This window comes from Coccinella septempunctata, chromosome 7, assembly GCF_907165205.1.
Source record: "Coccinella septempunctata chromosome 7, icCocSept1.1, whole genome shotgun sequence".
Taxonomy (NCBI): Eukaryota; Metazoa; Arthropoda; class Insecta; order Coleoptera; family Coccinellidae; genus Coccinella; species Coccinella septempunctata.
In genome coordinates, this window is record NC_058195.1 from 3,111,203 (window position 1) to 3,121,830 (window position 10,628).

Consider the following 10,628-nt stretch of genomic DNA (forward strand, 5'->3'; position numbering starts at 1 on the left):
GAAACTCAATTTAAGTAAAATATATATATTGAGTAATATTACTATAATTCGAATCAAAAAATAAAATAACTTTCAATAAATATTATCATCTTTAAATCTCTTTGGAAATCAACAATTCTTCTACACCGACTCTGCCTTGGTGCCGCCAGACCCTGTATCTTGCAAGATCTTTTCTCGTGACCATGCCTATGACCTGAAAAGATCCGATTCAGAACAAGAAAACATTTCTTATTGGACTTACTTCATTCGTATCATTGACGATTGGCAAGTGCCTCAGACCCAATGCTCTGAATAACCTGAACATTCTCGGCAAGGACGCAGACTGTGAAAAGAGCAAACTAAAAGTGATTCTGCATACTTCATTCATATGAAGTCATGAACAGTGAAGTTATGACAAAAAAATCAACTATGATAAACTGATTTGTTACTTACATGGAGCACTGTATACGGAGAGGGGTTCATAAATGGTCTAAGATCAACGCTATATGTCTTCTCTTGATCAGTAACCAGATGAGCCTATAATTTAACATTATATCTATCAAGATTTGAAATTATTAAGTACATTCTATGAAGAAAAAATATAATACTTGCACTCACATTCGCAGTTGGATATCTTGGGTAATGATCCCTGAAAATATCTAAGTTCGTTTCATCCCAGGAGTCTGCAGTCTCATTGAAAATCTTGTGCAGAAGTATAATTATTAACTGATCTCTGAGTATAAGCCCTCTGATTCTACCATAAGTAGTAACTTCCATCTAGAAATAATTCACGTCGTAATTCGATGCATTTTCAATATTTTAATATAAAGTGAGTTAAAAAAAAAATCGTTCAAGTAGGCTATGGAATTCTGAAGGTTCTGTGACTGAACTGAATCACACTTCGTCTTCCTAAAGTCAACAATGATGACATTTACCCAGAGAGTAAATCTCTTTCCGTCTTTTCCGTTCAGTTTCTTTATTAGACCTACACCGGTTACTTCTTTGACACTTCTGTACTGTATCACTTTCCGTTATCTTTTGCCGTACTTTACCCTGTTTCGCGAGTCTGACTTTTCCCTTCGCTATCAGTCATGGTGCGTAAGCCCTTGGGGTAGTGAAGAGGAAGTCCTGTCAATACCCCTGTTCGCGTTCCCGCGTCATAAGTGTTGAAATATAAGTCTCTTCTTGTCTAGCATTCATGGTGCGTAAGCCCTTGGGGTACAGAATAAGAGATACCGCTCGTCGTTTGAAATCCCGTAGTTGCGCTCAAAATAGACCTTTTCTTCGCATCAGTCATGGGGCGTAGCCCTTGGGGTAGCGAATAAGAGTCTCGAGTAGATCCGCCCTGGTTGTGTTTCTTTCAGTTCTGGAGAAATACAATTAATTACATCCCGATACCGTATAGCAAGTCATTTCACTTCACGAGGTCGTGCTTAGTGTCCATTTCGTCAGTTCTGGTTGGCGCATTTTATTGAACAACCTTTGATTTTTCACTGTACCCGGTATAAACATTATAAAGTGCTCGTGATCGGATCGAATTTCCAGAATGTATGTTTGCTGATCGATTCGCTCATATTTCATACCTGCTTCCATAGCCTGCTTGACGACGAATTTTTTTGAACGCACGCTACTCACCTGATCAGAAACTGGCGAATCCACCACCGGAAAACCGTTATAAGAGGTTAAACGTAACAGTTCCACGATATGTCCAACATTCTCCACGCATTTCAGGGTAACCACCGGATGCGACATAACCTCACTCGCATAGATATTGTGTGTCAACGGTGGCGGTTCCCAAGGTAGCAGCGGAACCCCCGACAATTGAATGTACGTATCGTATATACCCTGGTGAAATACAAAGACGTGAAATATTGAGGTTATCGAGACACATTTCTTACTTCGTTGAAGAAGTCCCCCGTCCATTTGGCAGCGATTAGAGTTATGATTAGAGGAAGGGCAAAAGATATATCACCAGTCGTTTCCATTATTATCACAGTCAAACTGATTGTCATTCGTACGACTCCGCCCAGTTGGGCGGCCGCCCCAATCAAGGCGTACTTTCCAGGTTGAGCGATAGCCTACCAAGAAAAAAAAAGTCAAGAGTTGAAAGAAGCGGAAGCAATGAAATTTAGAGCAGGTTCTTGAAATTCTGCAGTGGACATAGTCAAGTCTACTCATAGCCTACTAGAATTAGTAGGATAGTAGAAATTCTAGTTGGCTATGGTCTACTTTAGGTGAGGCTACCAAGTAACGCAAGGCAGTGTTGCCATTTCGACGACAGTGTGCATGCATGACGAATTTTTATGGAGATATTTCATACTAACACTGTCCGGAAAAATGTTGGTCAAACCCATCGATACTAAACGACCCCAAGCGGCTCCAGTGAGAAGCGTCGGGATGAAAAGACCAATAGATGTTGAGAGACCGTAAGTCCAGCAAGCGAGGAAGTAGTAAACCAACACAAAACTCGCCAGAGATAGTGCATTATGGGTATTTGGTGGATCGTGAAAGAGGGACCTGACAGAGGCTTCTGGGGTTTGAAACCATATACTGGCCAGAACGTTGTACTCACCGTCCTCACAGTAGAGCTGCAAATGACGTTTAATATAAATATAAAAGGTTCTCGAAGTAGCTCTTTATCATTGAACCAAAATAAATAATAATAATAAAAAGTTATTCAATTTCTTTTAATGTACTTGCCTGTGTAGGATACTTTGTTGGATCTTGTCCCAGAGGTTTACAGTCATTTATTAAAAACATCATCAGAAATCCGATAGTAGCGCTAACAGCAGCCACCAAACAAGCTTCAATAACTTTTGAGTGACCCTTTTTGATGTATCTACCCAAAAAATAGAAAATATTCAGTGCTAACCGATAAAATTCAAAACAAATGGGTTTTATTGAAACTAATCTTTGACGAACTTGCAGCATAACAATTTTAGTAATAAATTAGAGTAAAATACAGTATATTTTTAAAGGCACATGTTTTTTTCAAAGGTAAAATATTGCCCTGTTCAGTTATTTAATGAGAATATAACTTGGACCATTTTTCATGAAACATTCATATTGAATCTTGAAAACTGAAACAAAATTATTGTTTGCACCTTACCTCATTCTGAACACGGCCAGTTTGTAATTCATATGGTTCCAAGAAGCGCCCAAAAACCCTCCCAGGACACCCATCAGTACGAAAATGGGCAACTCGTAAAGTTGATATTTGAAAGTTTCGAATTTTCCCAGGTTGAGTAGACCGGGATAATTTAGGTTACCCGGGACACCATGGTAAGTCGAAAGGACAACATTCAGCGTGAAAGTACTCACGACCGAGGACAGGAATGTTCTCCATGTCAGTCCTTGGTTCCAGAAACTCGTACCTTCCTCTAGGCTGAATAACACACCGCCTACAAGATGTTCGTATGAATTTCACTTCGAATTGAATAAGGGATGAAACGGAAATGGGACAACGCCTACCTACGGGTGCGCCAAAAGCAGCTGAGACTCCTGCAGCTGCTCCGCCAGATACAAAATCTCTTTTTTCATGGTCATCCCTGAAATACTTGAATATTCCCAAATCTTTCCTGAATGTACTACTTTTACCTTGAGATATACCAGCAGCCACAACTGCACCAGCATGTATCATTGGTCCTTCCTAAAAATTTATTTAAAAAAAAAATGGTCCAGCGGGTAAATAGATGAAATATGAAAATCCGTCAAAAAAATCTGTTTATCGATATTCTGTAGTTCAAGATGGTTGTTTTTGTTAGTTCAGATTGACTAACCTTCCCTCCAGCTAAACCTCCAACTACTGAAAGAATAACTCCAACAGTTTTCACGATTAACGTTTTTATCCTAACAACCCTTGGAATTTTAACACCATTTAAATAACATTTTACTTGCGGAATTCCACTGCCTCCTGCAACTGGTTCCACATAAGACACTAAAGTGGAACCAATGAAGACAGGTATAATATTGAGAGCAACCCATAACAGGAAAGGAATGTATAATTTCCCTTCTATAACATACTTGTCCACACCTAGATATTATATAAGGCAAAATTTCAAACTTATTATCAAACTAGATTACTTAACTACACCAACTTCAAAAAGGATACTATCACTGAGTGTGGCATATTTCCTAGTAGATAATTCTTCTATAGATATATCAATCACACACGCTATAAGAGCAGTTATAATTCCGATTAATAAAAATATAAACCATCTCGATATGCTTTTTCGTGTAACAAATTTAAAACCCTTTTTTCGTTCTTCATCTAAAAACAAGTAATTTTCACATGTGTCGTAGTCCAAACTCTGAAAACTGAAGAGTTAACATAATTCACTAAAAACTGATAGATCATACCTCATATTTTGCTGATAAAATATTGAGACAGCCTGTTTCAATCTTTTCTTTTGTAACCTGCACCCTTCTCCTAACGGAAGAAGTTATTACTTGTTCTTCGGGAGGAATGAGCGGGTTTTCTGCATTTTCATCAGAATTAATTGATGGCAAGTTCTGGGGAGTTAATTACATTAGACTTCAAGTTTTTTGGGTTTACTTCTCCTTACCGTAAATCTTGAAGGGTTTGTATTTCTTTGTTGTAAAGATTCTTCATTTAAATTATTATCAATGTTATCCATTACAATTAAATGATAAATTACATATTATAACTACACATATTTATTTATACACTGGGTTGGGAAGTTCAAGAAATTCTTGATAATGAAATCAGGATATATAATGATTCACCATTGTTATCAGTTATTAAGAAATAAATATTTTTAACCTAGTTTTGAGTTTAGTAACCTTTTTGAAAAATTTGAAAATTAAAACTAAGTACATAGATTAAAGAAGAACATTGACAAGTTTTCTCTTTCTGTGAGATTTTTCTGTTTACATTGAAAATCTGTGTAGGAATTTTTGAGGTTATGTTGAAGAAATGACTAAATTTGAAAAGAAAAAAATTATCTTTATCCCCAATTCCTTAGAAAAACGGAAATCTGGGTTATTAGAAGGTTTTTCCAAAGAATTTCAAGACTGCGAAGCTTTTTTCATTACCAATAATAAAGTTACCAAAGATACTTCCAGATGTATAGGTTATATAAGTAAGAAAGATGCCAAAGATTTGAAATCCCTTAATGGGGGTCAGTGGGTTCACATAAATCCTCTAAACTGTTCTGTTACTTTACCGAATGCACACCATGATAAGATATTGAAAGTATATTATGAATTAGATGTTTTCGGTAGGATTCACAGGATACAACCCAATACGATGGATTTGGGGGTTTATTTTCAAGAACTCATTTCATACTTCAGAAATAAACGAGTAATTTCACATACAAATGGAACAAAAAGCCTTAAAGAACTAATAGCTTTGTTCATAATTAAATTTCTTGATGTGGTATTGAATGTAATGAAAGTATAACCATGTAAATTCCCATATATTCATATTATTTTTCAGATTATTAACTATAAAAAAATAATAAAATATTCTTCTACTATAAATTATTTTGGGGAAAGCTGCATGCTTGGAAAATGGTTGCTATTAAGTCTGATAAGAAGAGAAAATGGACCTAAGATAATAAATTTATTAGTATCCATAGCATTTGATTTAATGCTGGGCTTGTATATTATCAAATATTTTATTGATTACGAAAAAGATGTTCTGTTTTTTATTGAAGATATCGGAGAGGTGAGATCATGAAATTTCACTGCAAATTGTTGAGAATTTCAGTATATCAATTTACAGGTTGCTATCGTAACACTGAAACAGTTGCTGAATTATCTTATGGGTTCTCCGATTGGACTCAAACTTAACCATGCATTTAATCATGCACTTGGATTATTTTTTTTTTATAACATCAATCTTTGGAAACTTTTCATTCAGGGATTATATCCAATGCTCCTGAATTACTTACAGTATTTGATTAAGTCTGGCGTGTTTGGGTTTTCATTTCAGTTAGCATTAATTTCAGATATATTATCATTGACAACATTTCATGTGTATTGTATTTATGTGTATGCAGCTAAGTAAGATCTGAAGAAATTTTTTAAAGCATACTTGATTGGTGATGTTTTCAGGTTATTTCAACTTCAAGTTAAAAGTATTATTTCTTTATGGCGTTTGTTTATTGGGAGAAAATACAATCCACTGAGGGAAAGAGTAGATTCTTGTCATTACACACAACATCAGCTTTTCATTGGTACTTTGGGATTCACGATTCTTCTTTTTTTACTGCCTACTACTACTTTATATTATGTAGTTTTCACAACGGTAAGTGGCGTTTCCTGAATTTTTTAATCTATTAGCTGATATTTTTCCAGCTACGTTTAGTTTTTATGATAGTAAATGGAATATTATACAGACTGAGATATTTACTGAGGTGCCTTCCAATATATGTAACTCTTCTATGGATTTTAAATTCTTCAACGTTAGCCGGTGAGTTACAAAAATTCAATGGATCGGGTCATCAAAGAATTGTTATTTCAGGAAATTTAGAGTTAGAATTTAGGCAGTTCGAGAATGACGACAATTTGAGCGTTAATGTTAAAATGAAGTCGCTTCCCTTTCGTACAAGTCTTGGCATCTTCAAACCTGATGTTATTGAGCCAATCGATGGGTTGAAATGGGGAGCAGTCGTGCACAAATTGTTTACTGGAATACTTATTTGATAATTCCATTCGAAGATGTTTTTCCAAAGTTTTTTTTTTCAATAATCCTTCAATCTACCTCTTATTGTATATAATTGTAAAAAAAATAGTTTTATTCAAAAGGTCAGTTTGTGAGGTGCCATTCTTTTAAATATTTAACTAATATTTGAATAGGTTTTTCTCTTGGGTAATCCGATACGCTGATGTGGGAAAAATGAAAACCTGCCCTACAATTTATTTTATTCCAAATGTTGTTGATTTAGTACCTTTTGAACTCGTGTTGAGATTTTTGTACTTAAAAAGAAAATTTATTGAAATATACCAAAAAATTTCTCTTCGAAATAATTGAACCACTTTATATTTGTTGAACAAATCAAAAGCTAGATTTGGTTTTCAGTATTCGGTAACCAAATAATTAAATATTTTTTGAGGTTTTTACCTAGGATCATAAAGCGTTGTATGTATTTGATCCAGGGCTATAACGAAAAATCGATGGGAATTTTATAGCTGTATATTGAACTCTGATATGCATAAAAGTTCTGTCAATATATTTTTCTGGAATATTACCATCAGAATCACCATAATTGCTATCTATTTTAGATTTTCGTTGTAGTCTTACCATTTCGGAAATGACAAAAAATACAATAGTTATTTATTTTATTTCTGAATAAATTATTAGTACAAAGCAACAATTTTTCCATAAAAAAAATTTGTTTTATCTTTTTATACCAACTATTCATAAAAATAACAATTATTTTCTATGGAACTAAATAAATTACTAAACTATAATTGATGAATCTGTTTGTGAAAAACATACGCAATACAGAAAATATATGTACAAAAAATATATCTATTTGAAATTCATATTTATAAAAATTCAAGGATTTGATAATTGTTTTTATATACATCTGCAAATTGAGGAAGATACTTCATCCATTTTTCAAATATACTATGAGAAATTATCTGAATAAACATATACATCGTGATGCCATTTTATTGTAGTTCTTTCCGAAAGTTTAACCACGCAGGCGTAATTCTCTCAATGCACAAACTTACTTTTATGTCATCCAATGACATAATCAAGTTAAGTGACAATTTTGAATCGTTCCAATTAACTTAATTAAACAATATTAACGGAGCGCAAAAGATCAATATATAATTATATACAAAATGACCAGAATTTGTAGTTTACTCACTGTTTATTTATAATAGAATTTATTTTGATACGGCAATTTTCAAACTAAAATAAAATCTCATCATCAAGTTGTCTCTTAGGAACAAGCAATTAAAGTATTTCCTATCATCGGTTTATTTCATTTAGATAAACGTTGTAGGCTTGGCGTCGGACTGTTTTTCGCTGAAGATGCTGCCTTCTTCCTGAAGAATTAAAAATTAAGCATTGCTCGATATTTCGAAAATAATTTTCACTTACTTATTCATTTCTATGTATTCACTTCGGGTGATTTCTAAATTCCGCTCCAAACTCTGAAAATTCAATACTAGATAATTGTTGAAAAAACTATAAAAATCTCATGCAATGATCTATGAGTCAGATGAATTTATCAACAATTATACTTTAGCGTTTTTTTAATGGAAGTTTTAATTCTAAAACGATGAACGGAGTAGGAAAATAAAGATCAGGCAGACGTTGGTATGTAAAGGCCAAGTACAAACATGAACCATTCTTAAGTTTTGCAAAAAACTTGTGTGGTATAGTAATACTTTTGAAACCTTTTTAAATTCATTTGAGTCAAAACTTGATCTGGAAAAACTTTGATAATGGTGTTATTTTTTTGTAAAAACAAAAGTATGAAAATGAAATTCTTCGGATGCTGGTTAATCAAGCTGAATGTGTCATGTTATCGGACCAACCTCTATGTTCTTGGTCCACAAGAGTCGGCCTGTATCAAACATTCTGTACATTTATATCTTCCACACTGGACACATAGATATCGCGATAGCTGCAAACATCAATCAACACAAACATGCAATAAAGTAAAACTACAGTAAACTAACAACGAAGCCAATACTAATCTAACATCAAAGGCTACTTTTCCTTACAATCTAAAATTGAAAATCGTCAAGATTACTCACTCCTATTTTTCTAATAAGATCCCCCACCAAGTTTATGGCCATTACTCGAGATCCAGGGGTCAGCGGTGAAATTAACTTTTGATTGGGATCCCCTATAAAAATTAACTGCCTTTAGAAACTTCAACAACATTGAATAACTTCGTAGTTCGAACAAGACTCTCACAAACAAAAAACGACAAAATAAAATGAAATTGAAACACAATTTTGAGAAATTATATTTATTAACATAAAATGACATAACTATATCGACATGAATCATTTGGAAAATTCATATGCATTAACTAACTGACAATGAGTCTTGTTGATATAAAAATAGGAACTACTTTCATAATACTGACACTTAGAAAATAACAAATTCAGATAGGGGCTAAGAGGATCAGTCTGAATAAAATCAGAAATTAATTACATTTCAGTCTTCCTTCAATAATCAAGTAATAATTGAATATCCTTCAATAAATAAATAAATAAATAAATATCATTCGATGAATATTTTCAATTCTATACCTCAAAGAACGTCATCTTAATTATTAACCTATTAAGTGCACTTAAGTTCAATATATATTATCTATTCATCGTGAGTCTTTAACTATGAATGATTCGAATATCTTGATAGGACGGATTACTTATTTACTCGGAGAACAATAACTTGCTAAACATCGAATTGCCTTGGTTAGCTTACGTTTAATAGGTGTCGTTTGTGTTTCAGTCTCCTTTAACTTATTTGTATCAACAGCTGACTTGAAACCCTTCAAGTTTCTGTCATTGTCTGGTAATTTTTCTCGATCCTTCACCAACAGCTCTTGTTTTAAATCTGAAATCACATTATGAATCAGTATGATACCAAATCGTTCAAATATCAATAAAATTACCTCTTGTTTCATCAACAAGCCTCTGTAATTTCTCTTTGAGATTTTCTTTCTCATCAATTTCAGACTCTAGTATAGCATTTCTTTCGATAGCTGTGTTTAAAGCAGACTCAATACCATGTATACTTTCTTCGACAATCCTTCTAGCCCTCTCCAAGTCATCATTTTTTTGTTCTAACGATCTGATATAAGTATTGAGTTCCATTTTCACCTTTGTTAAATCTTCAACTTGTGTTTCCAATCGATTGTTTTCCTTATAACTAGAATCAAGTTTTGCCTGAAAGAATTTTCAAGAATTATTAAGTTAAATATGAATAAATAATAAGGCATTACTCTTAATGACTCTATTTCTAATTGAGCTTTGCTATTCGCTAAATTTAATTCCTTTATCATTCTCTCATTTTGATTCAAAGCAATATCATATTCCTTCTCTAGCTGTTTAGATTCAGTTTCGAATTCTTCTGCTTCTTGTTTTACATTCTGCAACCTTTAAAGAAATAAATATAATGAAAAAGTATCATCACACATTATGAGAACTTACTCTTCATTGAGGGAATAAGCTTTTTCCTTCCAATATTTTATTTCATCATCCTTGTTTTCAAATGTAATATTGTCGTCCAGATCCATTTTTGATACGGATTAATTCTGAAATAGAGCGATTATTACATTTCCAGTATTTGCTGAATGTGGAAGTTTAGATGTTATCAAACGACGGAATTATGAAAAAACTGTCATAAGTCATAATAAACCATACATTAGTCATACGACAAAAGAATAAAAGGCATTTAAAAGGTACAATCTGAATGAACAAGACACAAAAGGGTACCAGGTACGGAAAACGGAGGAAATCAATACGATATTAAGTATGGAAAATAAAACACACGAACCTATGGTAATATTTTCAAAATAGACACTACACAAAATATGTAAACTCAAATCTGTCACGGAAACATTACGCTGGTAGACATTTTTTCATTTCTTTGTAATGAAACTACAGAACACAGATGACAATAGTTTTATTCTTTTTCCCAGAAACGACTG

At 33.4% G+C, this 10,628-nt stretch overlaps 3 protein-coding genes across 4 annotated transcripts; 1 reads left to right on the forward strand and 2 right to left on the reverse strand.

Annotated features, from left to right (window-relative positions):
- Positions 1-9: 9 nt before the first annotated feature.
- Positions 10-4,768, reverse strand: LOC123316513 (H(+)/Cl(-) exchange transporter 7). The gene is made up of 14 exons (XM_044902622.1): positions 4,545-4,768; positions 4,339-4,491; positions 4,091-4,289; positions 3,759-4,012; positions 3,451-3,628; positions 3,089-3,380; positions 2,680-2,818; positions 2,304-2,567; positions 1,878-2,057; positions 1,615-1,824; positions 598-756; positions 433-516; positions 242-322; positions 10-193 (listed from the first exon to the last, which is right to left on the reverse strand). The coding sequence occupies exons 1-14, from the start codon at positions 4,614-4,616 to the stop codon at positions 92-94; spliced, it is 2,367 nt and encodes a 788-aa protein (XP_044758557.1). The 5' UTR covers positions 4,617-4,768; the 3' UTR covers positions 10-91.
- Positions 4,769-4,870: 102 nt separating this feature from the next.
- On the forward strand, positions 4,871-6,853 carry LOC123316516 (phosphatidylinositol N-acetylglucosaminyltransferase subunit Q). The gene is made up of 6 exons (XM_044902627.1): positions 4,871-5,386; positions 5,438-5,668; positions 5,726-6,006; positions 6,058-6,250; positions 6,301-6,415; positions 6,467-6,853. Exons 1-6 carry the CDS (start codon positions 4,916-4,918, stop codon positions 6,646-6,648), a joined length of 1,473 nt encoding a protein of 490 aa, XP_044758562.1. The 5' UTR covers positions 4,871-4,915; the 3' UTR covers positions 6,649-6,853.
- A 416-nt stretch (positions 6,854-7,269) lies between these two features.
- LOC123316519 (nuclear distribution protein nudE-like 1) lies at positions 7,270-10,613 on the reverse strand. Of its 2 annotated transcripts, XR_006538089.1 has the most exons (9): positions 10,475-10,613; positions 10,129-10,232; positions 9,921-10,074; positions 9,591-9,864; positions 9,401-9,532; positions 8,722-8,813; positions 8,500-8,588; positions 8,060-8,112; positions 7,873-8,004 (listed from the first exon to the last, which is right to left on the reverse strand). XR_006538089.1 is itself a non-coding variant. In XM_044902632.1 (8 exons), the coding sequence occupies exons 2-8, from the start codon at positions 10,212-10,214 to the stop codon at positions 7,941-7,943; spliced, it is 855 nt and encodes a 284-aa protein (XP_044758567.1). In that variant the 5' UTR covers positions 10,215-10,232; positions 10,475-10,613; the 3' UTR covers positions 7,270-7,940. The 2 variants fall into 2 exon arrangements, 1 of the variants encoding a protein (XP_044758567.1); XM_044902632.1 differs by lacking the exon at positions 8,500-8,588 and having other exon boundaries at positions 7,270-8,004.
- Positions 10,614-10,628: the final 15 nt, after the last annotated feature.

Coding starts and splice junctions, on each gene's coding strand:
- LOC123316513 (XM_044902622.1), bottom strand. CDS start 4,616: ATGGATAACATTGATAATAATTTAAATGAAGAATCTTTACAACAAAGA. Junction 2,058..2,303: donor CCAACATTTTTCCGGACAGT/GTTAGTATGAAA, acceptor TTTTCTTGGTAG/GCTATCGCTCAACCTGGAAA. Junction 323..432: donor CTCCGTATACAGTGCTCCAT/GTAAGTAACAAA, acceptor CTCTTTTCACAG/TCTGCGTCCTTGCCGAGAAT.
- LOC123316516 (XM_044902627.1), top strand. CDS start 4,916: ATGACTAAATTTGAAAAGAAAAAAATTATCTTTATCCCCAATTCCTTA. Junction 5,387..5,437: donor TTCTTGATGTGGTATTGAAT/GTAATGAAAGTA, acceptor ATTATTTTTCAG/ATTATTAACTATAAAAAAAT. Junction 5,669..5,725: donor TTATTGAAGATATCGGAGAG/GTGAGATCATGA, acceptor ATCAATTTACAG/GTTGCTATCGTAACACTGAA.
- LOC123316519 (XM_044902632.1), bottom strand. CDS start 10,214: ATGGATCTGGACGACAATATTACATTTGAAAACAAGGATGATGAAATA. Junction 9,865..9,920: donor TAGAAATAGAGTCATTAAGA/GTAATGCCTTAT, acceptor AAATTCTTTCAG/GCAAAACTTGATTCTAGTTA. Junction 8,005..8,059: donor GAATACATAGAAATGAATAA/GTAAGTGAAAAT, acceptor TTAATTCTTCAG/GAAGAAGGCAGCATCTTCAG.